We start from the raw sequence: 14,493 nt of genomic DNA on the forward strand, positions 1-14,493 counted from the left end.
CTTTAACCCAGACAATTGTTCAAATAAGCAAAGCACTAGCTTCATATTTCTCGCTTTTGCCAGGTCATGCTCCATAAAGATGATAGTATCATCAGCGTACTGCAGAATGGACACCCCCCATCAACTAGGTTGGGCACCAAGCCACCCACCTGACCGGCCTCCTTTGCCCGACCTATTAGGATTGCCAACATGTCAACCACAATGTTGAACAAAACAGGGGACATTGGATCTCCTTGCCTCAGACCCTTGTGTGTCTGGAAATAGTGCCCAATATCATCATTTACTTTAATTCCAACACTCCCTTTTTGCGTAAAGGATTCTACCTGGCGTCGCCAAGCCTCATCAAAACCCTTCATACGCAAGGCCTGTTGAAGGAATGGCCATTTGACTTTGCCGTACGTTTTTTCGAAATCCACTTTGAAAACCACCCCATCCAGTTTTTTCGTGTGGATTTCATGGAGCGTTTCATGAAGGACCACTACCCCCTCAAGGATATTCCTGTCCAGCATGAAAGCAGTTTGGGTAGGCTGCACAACAGTATGCGTAATCTGTGTGAGCCTATTGGTCCCGACCTTGGTGAAAATTTTGAAACTAACATTAAGAAGACAGATTGGCCTGAATTGCTCTATTCTCACAGCCTCTGTTTTCTTAGAAAGAAGGGTGATCGTTCCAAGATTGAGCTGAAAAAGATGAAGTTGTCCAGCAAACAGATCCTTAAACATAGGCAACAAATCCCCTTTAATGATATGCCAGCATTTCTTATAAAACTCCGCTGGGAATCCATCAGGGCCCGGCGCCTTGTTATTCTTCATTTGCCAGATGGCCTCCAGCACCTCTTTCTCTGAGAAAGGAGCCGCAAGAATATCATTCTCCACCGCTGTGAGCTGAGGAATATCCTCAACCCTTGACTCGTCCAGAGACACACAGTTCTCTTCTAGAGGGCCAAACAGCTGCTTATAGTACTCGGTAATGTACAATTTTAGGTTTCCCTGTCCTACAATTGTACCCTCATCTTGCTCAGTCCTCTTCTTTCGATGCTTACCATTAGTGATCATGTGAAAGAATTGGGTGTTCGCGTCCCCCTGGACTACTCGCCGGACCTTGGCCCGCAACGCCAACTTCATCTCTTCTTCTCCAAGAAGTTCTTTCAGCCTCAATTCCGCATCGAGCTTGGCATGAAGCTTCGCGGCCAGCAGTATCGTGGTTTCTGCTTTTACATCCAGAGACTGAATAAGGGCAAGGAGCTTTTCCTTTTCGACCTTATAGATCCCGCTAAGATGCTTAGCCCACCCACGCAGGAAACTTCTCAAGTGCCTAATCTTATTCTGCCAGCGCTGAAGCGCAGTCTTCCCTCCTGAATCCTTAGCCCACTCTTTGACCACGAGATCAAGGAAACCTTCTCGTTCAAACCAAGCCATCTCAAAGGAGAACACATTTTTGTTCCCCAGATGGGTGGGTTCACCAGAGTCGACAAATAATGGCGTATGGTCAGAAATACCACGGGACAAGGCCTGGACAGTCACCAAGGGAAACTTTTGTTCCCAATCGACGATGGCCAACACTCGATCCAACTTCTCATACGTCGGATCTGGCATCGCGTTAGCCCAGGTAAATTTTCTACCCGAGAGCTCAATTTCTCTCAGGTCCAAACTTTCAATGGTAGTATTAAACATGAACGACCATCGGCCATCAAAATTATCATTGTTCTTATCCTCACGCCATCTAATTATATTGAAATCACCCCCCACCAGGATGGACAACTGCTCGGAACCACAAATCCGAACAAGATCAGCCAAGAACTCGGGCTTGAGCTCGGGCTGTGCAGCACCATATACCGCAACAAGAGCCCAATTAAACCCATCAACCTTCGATCGCATCCTAAACTTGACAGCAAAGTCTCCCATGACCACACTGCGAACCTCAAGCGCTTCGCACCTAACTCCGAGAAGGATTCCACCCGACCTCCCTCTCGGCGGCAAGCAATGCCAATCAAAATCTATACCTCCCGATAAAGTATTTAGAAATTGAAGCGCGAAATTATCTCTACCTGTCTCTGATAGAGCGATAAAATCTAAACAATGCTCGACAGACGCCTCAGCAAGAAACCTTCGTTTAGCCAAGTCCTATAGACCTCTGGTATTCCAGAATATTCCTTTCATAGTTCATCATGGAATTTTTTTGCCGTACGGATCCTAGCACTCCTACGCACTGCGGATACCGGGTATACCTTCCGTTTCCACTTGCGCTTGGGAACAGTTTGACTCTGCAACTGGTCCTCACAACCAGTCTCAGAGGGGCTAGCCAAAACTATCTCGGTAGAATCAGCCTCTACATCCTCGTCAGTATTAGGTTGCATAAGATCCGCACAAAAATTGTCGAGCACCCTGACCCCGAGCGCATCAACCTCAGAATCACTCATGAGTTTAACAGCCGCAATATTACGAATCATCTCTAAGGCCCGCTCAGCCTCTAGGTCTAAAAGATCATTAATAGAATTAGAGATTTCAGTGTCATTACTACCCAACGAAACTCCTAATTGATTTGCATTTTGAACAATCTCATCATTAGAAAAATGCAAAATGGAATTAGAAGTATTGACCGACATACCAGTAGTGACCTCCACGTCACGAAGCTTGGCCGCCCTCATGGCGCACCGCTGCTGAATGTCGTCCACATCCGGCTGTGTCTGAAGACGACCACTCACCCGGCGCCCCTCAAATACCGGATCCTGAATCCCTCCAAACGCAATAACCTCCTCCCGAGAGATCGCGGTCGGGGTCCGACCTCCTGCCGCACCCCAACCAGCTGGCCGATCCAGCTGCACGGGCTCACCCACAACCTCGCCCGAGAGAGGGCAAGCACTCACGAAGACCGCGGACTTGTGGAGCGCCCCGCCCGGCGAAGCTGGCAGGGTGGGTGGTGGAGGCCGAACAAGGGCCATCTGCCCTCGCTCCCCACCCAGCACCGGAGAAGCTACCCACAGAGGCGCCGAAGGAGGAGAAAGCTCCGAGGCCACCTGCCCCGAGCCCTCTCCCGAAGGCAGAGCCGCCATCAACCGAAAGGTAGACGCGACGGGAGAGGAGGTATCCGAGGCCCCCTGCCCCAGACCCCCTCCCGGCGAAGAAAAGGACACGGGAGCCACCTGCCCCGAATCCCCTTCCTCAGCAGAAGGATAGCAACCCGAGGCTGCCTGCCCCAGGGCCCCACCCGATAGGCCAGGTACAACAAGCTGCGTCACCTCCTGCGGAGGTACCATGTGCTGAGCACGAGAGGGAGTGGCCACCTGCCGACCCCCAGGAATCGTGTCCACAGCACCCTCCAACCTCAAAGCCGGTAACTCGAGCTCAAAAGCCTCCTCGGACTCGATCCGATCACTCCACAGCTTCGGGGGAGCAGAAGAATGCTCAAAAGACCCAAATCTCAGAGTCGTCGAAGGTACCACGGTGGGTGGGACTGTTCCATCCCCGGTCGACGCAAGCTCGGGCCCCGGCCCCTTGGACAGCTGTCGTCCAGGGTCCTCGACCGGCGGCTCCCGTACTCCCGCACCGCCATCACCCTCGTGCATATCCACGTCAGAGTCATGAGCCGGCGCAACCAGAAGGCTCTCATCCTCAAACTCAATAACCAGATCATAAATCCTGCCTCGATAAGCCCACTTAACCACTTCCGGTACATACTCAATGTTCAAAATACTAGCCAAAACCCGAGCAATCCCATGAGCTCTGGTGAATTCCATATCCACATGCTCAGGCTTCCCCACTAAAATGCCCATAGTGGCCATAACCCGAGCATCCTGCAGCGGCCTGGAGGGAGCCCCGGAGAATCGCAGCCACGCCTGAGTAAGCAGCTTGCCCTGAGGCTCAACAAGCTTCCACTCTTGAAACTCAAGGATACCATCCGTTGTCGGCACCTTACACATCCCAAAGCTCAACAACATCTGCAGATCCTCCACGAAAGGAAACTCAACCTTGAACATCCTATCAACGAGGCTGACAAGGTCCCATTGAAACTCCCCAGGGGCCAACTCACGGAGCCTCTGCATGATCTGTGTCTCAGACACCTCCCCTCTGGTGACCTTGACTATCCCCGTGGTCATACTCGTGGATTCATCAGAAACCTCTCGCTCATTTGGAGATTCAAAAAAAGTTAACTCAGCACAGTACACTCCATACATCATGAGTGACGGTGCCTGATCTTGCAGAAGCGGACACTCCGCAGAGTCGTGTGCCAGTTTACCGCAGGTATCACATAACATAGCCACACACTCCGCAATGAAGTGACCCTTGCCACCGCGACGATAACAAAGCATCTTTTCCTTCCTACGCGACCACTTGGATGCCCTATCAACCTCAGACCTATCTGTCAACTCCGTAGACACATCGGTCATAACCTCGTTCTCAGGAACCTGCATAGAAGCAAGAGCCGTCACCACCTCCATAGCGTGGCCAGGCAGAAGAGGCTCCTCGACAGCCCCGTCAACTGTTGTCTGGTCTACAACAACAGGTGGTGGCGGAGGACGTGGACGGTACCGGCCCCCTCGACCTCCCCGACCACCTCGATAGCCTCGATAACCCTGTCGGTGCCGATGACCCGGATCCGAGAGCCCCTCGACGAAGCCACCTGAAGGGCCCAAGAAAGGCCTCTCGACTTACCCATCACTCTACCAGGCATAACCACGACCACCACCCGTGGATGAAGAACCACGGTGCTGGCCAGTCCCGTAAGCATCGTATCCGTCATCCCCCCATTGACCTCGGGGCGCAGGCGCAGAATCGGGCGGGCGAGCAACGACATGGGGAGGAGGGGCATGAGGCCTAGGTGGCGCAGCTCCCCGGCCCGCCGCTACCACGGCCGTAGTGCCCTGCACGAAAGGAGACGGTCTAAGGACCGGACCCGAAGGCACAGGAGGCCTAGTAGGCACGGCCCCCTGCCCACAACTTCCACTGCCGCACCTCCCGGAGCAAGCGGCCGAAGACTGGAGCCCGGTCCGCCCAGTCCTCCCCGCCCGCCAGGCAGCAAGGCCGGAGCCGGCGGCCTCCCCACGGGCCCCCGGCAGCCACGCGTGCCGCAGTGGCATGAGTGTTCGGCGCGCTACCACGACCAGAACCAGAAGCGGGCGCCTGCAGCGCTCCACGGCCAGCACCTGGACCCGGCGGCACCACGCCCCGTCCGCTGCCAGGACCCGGTGGCGGCACCCCCCAGCCCGACCAGCCCCATTGGGAGGCGGCTTCTTCCCGGGAGGAGGAGCGCCTCCAGCTCCAGCCATCGAACCAAGAGGGAGGATGCGGCGCGCCCGGCCAGATCCGGCGAAACGCAGGCGCGGCGATCGTCTAACCCTAGGGTGCAGCGATGGCGAAGGTGAGGATGAACAAAGCATGCATGCACCCCCCCCCCCCGTAGTATCGCTAGGAGCCACATCCAAACGGGCCTCATACCCCCTAGACGTTGGCCCAATAGCATCCGCCGGCCCAACAAACTTCGGATCATCCCCGACCCGGTCTGCTCGATCACGATCGTCGTCTACCCTGCACAGCTCGATCGGCACGGGAAACTTGTCCAGGCTCTCCTGGGCCACACGCCTAGTCGATACCTGTCCAGACAGCCCCTCCTCAGCTCCCCCATGTTGGGCCTCATACCCAAGCACAGATTCACAACCGGCCCGCTCATCGACCGCCCCATCACGGCCAGGAGAGAATTCAAACGAGCAACCCTAGCCGCCCGGATCCCAGCCGCCGTACGGCTCACCGACGCCGGCGTTGCTAGCTCCAATATCCCCATCCTCTTCTTCTTCTTACGTACCACTCTAGTCCAAGCATCTTGCGGAATAAAATCGGACAAGGTTAGTGGTTGGATGCATACCTTAGGCAGTGGCCCTTTCCAAGGCCGAATCGCCGTCGCCGCCGTCCTCCGGTGAACGATCCGACGAACCACCTCCACCCTATCCTCTAAACGCAGCCCAATCCGCGCCGGATCATCGCCAGGCACAATCTCGTCGACCAGCGCGGCCACCTCCTCCTCCGAGTATCCGGGGCTGAATGCCTCACAGATCACGTCGGAAGGCGTCGGCGAGTAATCGGCCGGCGATCTGCCGGCGGGGTCCCCGTCGTCGTTGTCCTCATCTTCCGAACCAGCGAGAGCCCAGAACCGCCCCCCTACTCGCCTCTTAGAAGGATCCGCTGGCATCGGCGGCCGGCTCGCCGCGCTCGCCTCAGTCGCCACGCGAGTCGCCTCAGTCGCCACGGAGTTAAAAAAGTTCATCCGTATGATGCTCGTTGGTAAATTTTCGCCGTACTGACACGTATGCTAAATATTGATTTATGTGTGTTACTGCGTTACCTTATCTCGCCTCCCAGCAATTGTCAAAAGAGTAGTCCCAACTCCTATGCAAAGCGAAGTCAGGTATATAAGCATAAGAGACACTAAGCCTAACAACAAATAACCTTAGTCACAACTAAGCATGGATGACTTGTTCCAACAACAAACCAAGCAAGGATTGTTATTTTTAACAGCAAACTAAGCATGGACTATTATTTCTAACAGCAAACTAAACAAGGATTATTATTTCTAACAACAAACGTGGATGGGCCATAAAAGAGCAGGTTAACTAACAAACATAATCTAGCATTCCACATTTAGGTTTTCCAATTATGCAATGCCAAAAGTGAACCAAACAACAGTTCAGTTTACATAATCCCATGGAAACACCTACTTCCTTCGATCCAAAACCTAGCTCTTTTAGGACAGGACTGGGTCTTCAATATGGTGATTTGACCAACAATTTCTGCATAAAGTGTTTATGTCACGTCAAAAAAATTACATTACAAACTACTCCCTTCGTCCGAAAATACTTGTCGAAGAAATAGATGTATTTAGACGTATTTTAGTTCTAAATATATCCATTTGTATTCATTTCTCGGACAAGTATTTCCAGACAGGGGGGGTACATGTCATGATAAATCTAGAAATATCAGCTGATGTTACAGATGCTGGTAGTTCTACCTTTATAGATGGTCAAACTTAGAAATGTTTGACTAGTAAAATTCTACTCCCTCCATCCCATAATGTGGGATGGAGGGAGTAGAAGACTTACATTTTGGATTAGTGGTACTCCCTCCATTCGGAGTTACTTGTCTCGGAAATGGATATATCTAGAACTAAAATACGTCTAGATACATCCATTTACGCAACAAGTAATTCCGAATTGAGGGAGTAGTACATAAAGACAGACAGCTATCACTAAACTCTTCGGGTTGATCACCACTCACCTAAACATAGGTCCCACAGCTCCACCATAGAACCAAAACTGGCCACCTCTTAAAGAGCTCATGCTTCGGACCCATCCTTCCTCCAAGGATTACTGAATCCATTGCGAGCTATCCTCCAAAGTAACACACCAGCTCAATTTATGTTGAGCTACCGTTGAAGGCATTTGGCACATTAGAGGCTAAAACTCTTAATTGGATTCAAACTCAATGCACCACAATTACCGAAACCAGATGCAGTGCAGCAACCACACATACCCTCCTTCTGAGTGCAGGTTCACATCCTCTGCATATTGCTCGACAGCGTTGCATCTAAGATCCGCTCCTTGAACTCATCATCGCTGCTCGTGAGCATTTCCTTTAGTGACATATCAACGCCCCTCAGCCTCAATGCTTGGTGCCTCGGCTTGATCCTCCCCTCCAAGCTGAACGCGAAGTAGTGTGGGAACTCGGTGAGCTCCGCGGCTGGTTCCATGCCCATGCCGTCAGCGAGGAACTTGAGCTTGGGCGTGAGGTTGGTCTCGATACCATAGGAGAGAATGGCGGGGGCGCGGCGAATAATGGTGCAGATGGCGGGGTCTGGGAGCCCCGTGGCTTTGCCAAGGAAGAGGAGCTTGGGGAGGAGTGTGCGGTCGACGGAGAAAGCGAGGAGCAGGGCAGCAGCGAGCGGAAGGGGTCTCCGTCGCAGGGAAACGCGGTGGCGAAGGAAGTAAAGCGCGGGGCGGAGGGTATCCGGGATGGACGCTGCGAGGAGGCGAGGGGAACGGACCACCGCGACGCGGAGGAGAGGAGGGGGCAGCGGCGCGGCGGCGGAGAGGAAGCGGAGGGACTCCTCAGGAGGAGAGGTGAGGAGCGACGGGAATGCCGAGAAGACGCGGGAGGCGTCGCCGGCGGAGAGTCCGTGTGAGAGGAGGAGGCGGAGGGAGGCATGGAGAAGCGCGAGCGGCGCGGAGCGGAGCTCAGGATGAAGGGCGAGGAGCGGGAACGGGTCGAGATGGAGCTCGGCCGAGAGGAAGTGGAGCTTGCGGCGGAACTCCACACCGCCGCCTCCGGCGAGGCGGGCGGGCAGGATTTGGGCGGGATGCGGAGGCGGAGGCGGAGGCGGGAGGCGCGTGTGGGCGAGCATCACGGGGCCAGAGTTTGGGTTTCTGGGAGGCGAGTTATCCACTGAAGAACCAGTGTGTTTCTTTCCATTGTGTGTGTGTTTTGAGTTGAGGGGCTGCTGTGTTTGCTAGGCGCTGGTCGGCCGTCCCGTAGCCCTCCGGTTCACCTTGTAATAATCGTCAGATTAGAATCCATCGCAGTAGAAAAAAAGTTCACGCAAAAAACCAAGGGTTGTTCCTCGTACCGGCGTAGCCCATGCCCCATGATCGATTTGCCCGCAAAAATCAGTGCCACCGCGCTTCACGGCCGGCAACGCTAACAGGCCAGCTTAATACATCTATGAAGATTTGCCCTGTTCCAGCGTGTCGGAATCGTTATGAGCCGTCGATCTGCCATCCAGTGGCTCCCGTAGGAAGATAACGGTTCGCTACCGGAATGTCATCTCCACCGTGGATCTCCCATCCAACGGTTGTCATCGCTCCGGAGGTCGCTGTTGATCGTCCGACAACGCATGTGCTCTGGTTTTGCTTTCTGCTTTGCTTTTCACCTGTAATTGCTATTTAGCCACCGTTCCTTCTCCATTTTTGGACTCGATTATTGTGGGTATAAACCCTAGCCGCCGGTGGCGAGCTTTGCTACTTTTCCCTTTCTGAGCAATACAAACCCTAGCAAATTTCCCCAAATTTCCTCTCTGAAATCACGATGCTGAGCGTTTAGTTAGTTCGATCCATGTCAGGTTCCTAACAATTAGTATCAGAGGCCCAATCGGTTCTCGGAGGCGTTGGATCTGGCGAGTGGAGGTTGGCGAACAAGCTGGAAAATCCCTCTGCTTGTGTCGATTTGGCGGCGGCGTGGTTGGCGGCCGGAGTGGCACAGTTCGCAGGCAGTCTGAATTTCAGTCTGGTTGCTGGAGAGTCTTTCTCCTGTGGTAAAATCCCAGATTCGGAATCGGGCGGTGCTTCTTGGAGGCGGGCGGCGTCGGCGACGGTGTTGGCGACGGTGGATACAAGAGCGCGACAAGCCCCTCCCTTCCCTCCCTTCCTCCCTTCTCGAGGCGGTCTGCTCATCGAGGGAAGCCATGTCTCTCCCGGAAGGCTCTAGCGACACTGGCGTCTTGCAGCTCCAGTCGTTGGAACTCGATATCAAAACCCTGCAACGATATCGTGAGGAAGACAAGATGGAATTCCAGGATTTCCAGTCCATGGTCAACAAGAACTTCGTCACCATGCAGCAGAATTTTGACAAAATCCAGGATAACTTCAAACGTTTGTTGTTGTTTCCAGAGCAGGGCGACGTTCCTGATGAACAGTCAGCACAAGGGAGCGTACAGCACAAGCTGCCTCTGTTGAATCACCACCCAATGCATCAGGCAGGCCCAAGCAACTACTGGCGAACACACCTCCCTCAGTAGCTACGCAAGAAAAGGAGGCTCAGACCATAACTGGAACAGCGGTCTTGTGCGATCCTGCGGGCAAGGAGCTCAATTTGTATGGCACTCCCGAAGCTCCATATCGCCATCCGAATTTTGCAAGTAACAGAGCAGTGGCACCACAATAAGTACAGCAAGCTCCACCCCCACAGCAACACCCCATACAGCTTGAAGATCACACACAGGAAGAATGGCCAGAGGGAGGAGATAGAGGTAGAGGGCTTGGCTCTCCATTCGACAACTGAAGAAATGTGCTCACAGTAAAACCAGCTAAACTGAATATCTCTGAGTTCAGTGGAACACATCCTGAATCATTGATTCAGAACTTGGAGTAGTACTTTGCTGCTGCCAGAACTCCCTTGGAGCACAAAACTGAGTTAGCAGTGTCCTATTTGCAAGGCCCTGCCATACAATGGTGGAGAGGAACTGGATTTTCGCCACAAAATGTGCCATGGCACAGATTTTGCACTTATATTGCAGATAGGTTCTCACTAGATTCTGCTTGTGATATTGTTAACTCCTTCCATGCAATATCGCAAACTTCAACTATGGTTGTGTATGTTGAGCAATTCGAGCAACTGGTGAACTGCATGAGAAGAGAAAATCCGGCTATACCAAATGACTACTACGTCACCAGTTTTCTGTCTGGACTGAATCCTTACATCAGAAGTCATGTGGAATGTTTTAAACCTCCTGATATGCAGACAGCTATGTGGTATGCTAGGAGAATGGAAAAGGCTACTGCCCCTGCTCCATCCAAGCCTTACTTCCCTCAACCCAAAAGACAGGTGATGTTTGAACTAGCAAAAACACCCCTAGCTGCTACCACACAAAACAGAAACACAATTATCCAGCAGGCCAAACAAAACCAAGTCTGCTACAAGTGCAGAGAACCATGGGTTCCTGGCCATAGGCAGGTGTGAAAAATGAGCCAGAAAGCTCAAGTGCAAGCACTACAAACAACAGAAGAGGAAAATGCAGAAATCATTTATGTCACAGACTTTGAGGATCCTGATTTAGAACAAGCTGCACCTCCTTCTGACAATGCTGTGTTACAGGTTTCTATGCATGCTGCCATGGGCATTGGGGCAATGAAGAATACTTTTATTTTAACTGTTAAGGTAGGCAAAACTGTAGCTACAGCACTTGTGGACAGTGGGAGCACTTCCACATTTGTATCCCCTGATGCAGCTGCAAAATTGCCTGTTACCCCAACCCCAAATCCCAGGATTAAAGTGCTAGTAGCAAGTGGAGGAGAATTATGGAGTGAGTTCACTTCAAAGAACTGCCCCTATGAAATACAGGGCACACAACTACAGGACACCTTCAGAGTTCTGAAATTGAAGGGATATGATATGATCTTGGGAGTAGACTGGCTAAAGAAATATAGCCCATTTCTAATGGACTTCATTCACATGGAAATGAGGATTAATGTTGCACCACAGACTCAAGTAACATTTGTGGCTGAAACTGTACCCCTGTCCTCACTAGTGAAGGCCACTGATAATGCAGAAAAGTTAATGGACCAGGCTGTTTGTGGATTTTTTTCTCCTGTCTACCTGTTACACTGTGAATGCTGCTACTGCTCACGAAATTCTAGAAGAACTCCAAGGTATAATTCAGGAGTATGACAAGGTGTTCAATACTCCTACTAAACTACCTCCAAGCAGAGCCTATGGTCGCAGAATCCCACTCATAGAAGGGGCAAAGGTAGTAAATCAGAGACCATACAGAGTACCACATCACCAGAAAGAAGCACTTGAAAAGATCATCTCTGAACTTCTGAAAGCTGGTCTGATTAGACCTAGCACTAGTCCTTTCTCCTCTCCTGTGCTTCTAGTTAAAAAGAAGGATGGAACTTGGAGACTCTGCATTGATTACAGGAAACTTAATGCTATCACAATAAAAAACAAGTACCCTATTCCTGTAACTGAAGATCTCCTTGACCAGTTAAAAGGAGAAACAGTCTTCTCTAAAATAGATCTCAAAAGTGGATATCATCAGATAAGGATGGCTGAAGAAGACATACACAAAACAACATTTTCCACCCTACAAGGCCACTTTGAATTCCTGGTTATGTCCTTTGGTTTGACCAATGGCCCTCCATCATTTCAGTCTCTCATGAATTTCCTATTTGGCCATTTTGAATTTGTGGTAGTGTTCTTTGATGATATCCTGGTTTTCAGTTTAACCATGAAAGAACACAGGATACACCTCCAGAAAGTATTCCAAGTCCTACAAGAAAATAAATTGTATGAAAAGTTGGACAAGTGCTCTTTTGGTTAGTCTAAAATAGAATACTTGGGCCATGTGATCAGCAAGAAAGGTGTGTCAATTGATCCCACTAAGATTGCTGCTATTAAGGAATGGCCAGCCCCAACAACAGTAACTGAACTTAGAAGTTTTCTGGGTCTGAGTGGTTATTACAGAAGGTTTATACAGAGATATGGAGTTATCTGCAGGCCCCTCTTTGACTGCCTGAAAAAGAACTCCTTCTCTTGGCAGCAAGAACAGCAAGAAGCTTTCACAGCCATTAAGGAGAAACTTACACAAGCCCCTGTCCTGGCCCTACCAGACTTCTCTAAACCCTTTGTGTTAGAAGCTGATGCTAGTGGTTATGGCTTAGGTGATGTGCTGATGCAGGATGTGAAACCATTGTCCTATTTCAGCAAGTCCATTGGGCCCAAAGCAGCAGCATGGTCTACATATGACAAGGAAGCTCTTGCAATAATAGAAGCTGTCAAGAAGTGAAAACACTGTTTCTTAGCTACATCCCTGATAATCAGAACTAACCAGGAGAGCTTGAAATACATCCAGGAACAGAAACTAACTTAAGGAATACAACACAAATTATTGCTCAAGCTGTTAGGCTACAATTTTACTGTTGAGTACAAAAAGGGCAAAGAAAACAGAGTTGCTGATGCTTTATCAAGGGTCAAGCACATGATATCATCTCTGTCTACCAGTTTCTCCACCCCTAAATGGATTTCTGAGGTGGTTAAAAGCTACAAATCAGATCAGAAATTCAAAGATCTTATAGACGAGTCTGCAACTAGTAAAAGCAATGACAATGGATATACATTCAAGAATGGTATCTTGAGGTTTTAAAACAAAAATGTCATTGGAACTGACACTTCCTTGAGGCAGGATATATTACAAACTTTCCATGCATCAGAATTGGGGGGTCATTCTGGGGAGCAACATACCATAGAGTTCACTTGGTTTTCCACTGTCATGGCCTCAAACAGGATGTCATTGACTTCATCAAACAATGCCCTGTCTGCCAAGTCAACAAAGCTGAACATACCCCCTACCCTGGCCTGTTGGAACCCCTGCCAGTTCCAGATTTTGCACGGGCTCACATCAGCATGGACCTTGTTGAGGGGCTTCCTATCTCTGAGAACAAAGATCTTATTTTGGTGGTGGTAGACAGATTTACCAAATATTCCCATTTCATTGTCATGAAACACCCCATAACTGTTCAGACTGTAGCAAGAGCATTTTCTGACACAGTGTTCAAACTCCATAGAATTCCCTTGGTTACACTACTAGGAAAAGGGCTATAGATGAGATGGACACTAATGGCGCACCTGTCATGTGGTGCGCCATTAGTATATACTAATGGCGCACCATGTTTTGGTGCGCCATTAGTGTGGAAGACACTAATGGCGCACCAGGCACATGGTGCGCCACTAGTAACATATTTTTTTCCAAACATACTAATGGCGCATCATGGCTCGGTGCGCCATTACTAGTGCTAACTAGTAATGGCGCACCGGCCACACAGTGCGCCACTACTGTTGTTTTTTTATTCTTTTTTTGCAAAACTACTAATGGTGCACCATGGCATAGTGCGCCATTACTAGTTTAAACTAGTAATGGCGCACTGTGCCACGGTGCGCCATTAGAATATATACTTTTTTTATTTTTTTGCAAAACTTCTAATGGCGCACCAGCAGCAGGTGCGCCATTAGTAACCAGGGTTACTAATGGCGCATTTGCATATGGTGCGCCATTAGTAACCTGGGACCAACAAGATATTTTGGACAGCCCACCCACCCACTCACTTTCCCCACTTCATTCTCTCCACCTCCTCCTCCAAGCTTGTCTCGGCTGCCTCCTCCTCCTCACCTCATTTGCACCATAGATTCATCCAAATTAAGTGGTTAAATTACCTTTTTTGATAGGTAAGTAAGGGGGGAAGCTATCTTTATGTTGTTCTCCCTCTCCAACAACGTGCACATGAACTTTTTGTGGCCTAGCTAGATCTACATATGTTCGTGATGTTGCATATGTTTGTGGTGTTGCATATATGTTTGTGTTTGCAGGTACCGGTATTTGAAATGTGATAGTTGCCAATATTTTGCCAGAATGTTGATTCATTTCCGTTTCGGCGAGAATTTTGGCACTATGCATTCTTTTTGGATTTTAGGGAAAGTAATGCCAAAATATTTCTTGGTTCTAAAATATCGTTTTGCTCTACCCTGTAGGCGACCATGGTCTGCACGATGACCGAAGGCATCGTGAATAGGTTTTTGAGCTCCGCAAAGGCTGAGATGCTTCAAAAGAACGAGACAGAGATAAGATGTCTGTGTCGAAGATGCAAGCTGAAGAGCCTTATTGCGGACCCGGATTCCGTGCAGGTGCGGGACCACCTGCTCTTGCGTGGTTTCATGGATGGCTAGCGGTGGCAACGTG

General features: G+C 50.3%; 1 protein-coding gene across 4 annotated transcripts; it reads right to left on the bottom strand.

Moving 5' to 3' along the window:
• Nucleotides 1-1,360: 1,360 nt before the first annotated feature.
• On the bottom strand, nucleotides 1,361-8,475 carry LOC123137051 (transcription termination factor MTEF1, chloroplastic). 4 transcript variants are annotated; one of them, XR_006467668.1, is made up of 3 exons: nucleotides 7,521-8,475; nucleotides 7,266-7,413; nucleotides 5,524-6,380 (listed from the first exon to the last, which is right to left on the bottom strand). XR_006467668.1 is itself a non-coding variant. In XM_044556599.1 (2 exons), exon 2 carries the CDS (start codon nucleotides 4,436-4,438, stop codon nucleotides 2,156-2,158), a length of 2,283 nt encoding a protein of 760 aa, XP_044412534.1. In that variant the 5' UTR covers nucleotides 4,439-6,380; nucleotides 7,266-7,408; the 3' UTR covers nucleotides 1,361-2,155. The 4 variants fall into 4 exon arrangements, 2 of the variants coding, with proteins under 2 accessions (XP_044412534.1, XP_044412535.1); XR_006467667.1 differs by lacking the exon at nucleotides 5,524-6,380 and adding an exon at nucleotides 6,405-6,781; XM_044556599.1 differs by lacking the exon at nucleotides 7,521-8,475 and having other exon boundaries at nucleotides 1,361-6,380; nucleotides 7,266-7,408.
• Nucleotides 8,476-14,493: the final 6,018 nt, after the last annotated feature.

The sequence above is a fragment of the Triticum aestivum genome, chromosome 6B (genome assembly GCF_018294505.1).
Source record: "Triticum aestivum cultivar Chinese Spring chromosome 6B, IWGSC CS RefSeq v2.1, whole genome shotgun sequence".
Taxonomy (NCBI): Eukaryota; Viridiplantae; Streptophyta; class Magnoliopsida; order Poales; family Poaceae; genus Triticum; species Triticum aestivum.

Bases quoted from the DNA above. Each gene is read 5' to 3' on its own strand.
- LOC123137051 (XM_044556599.1), bottom strand. From the start codon at position 4,438: ATGGAGGTGGTGACGGCTCTTGCTTCTATGCAGGTTCCTGAGAACGAG.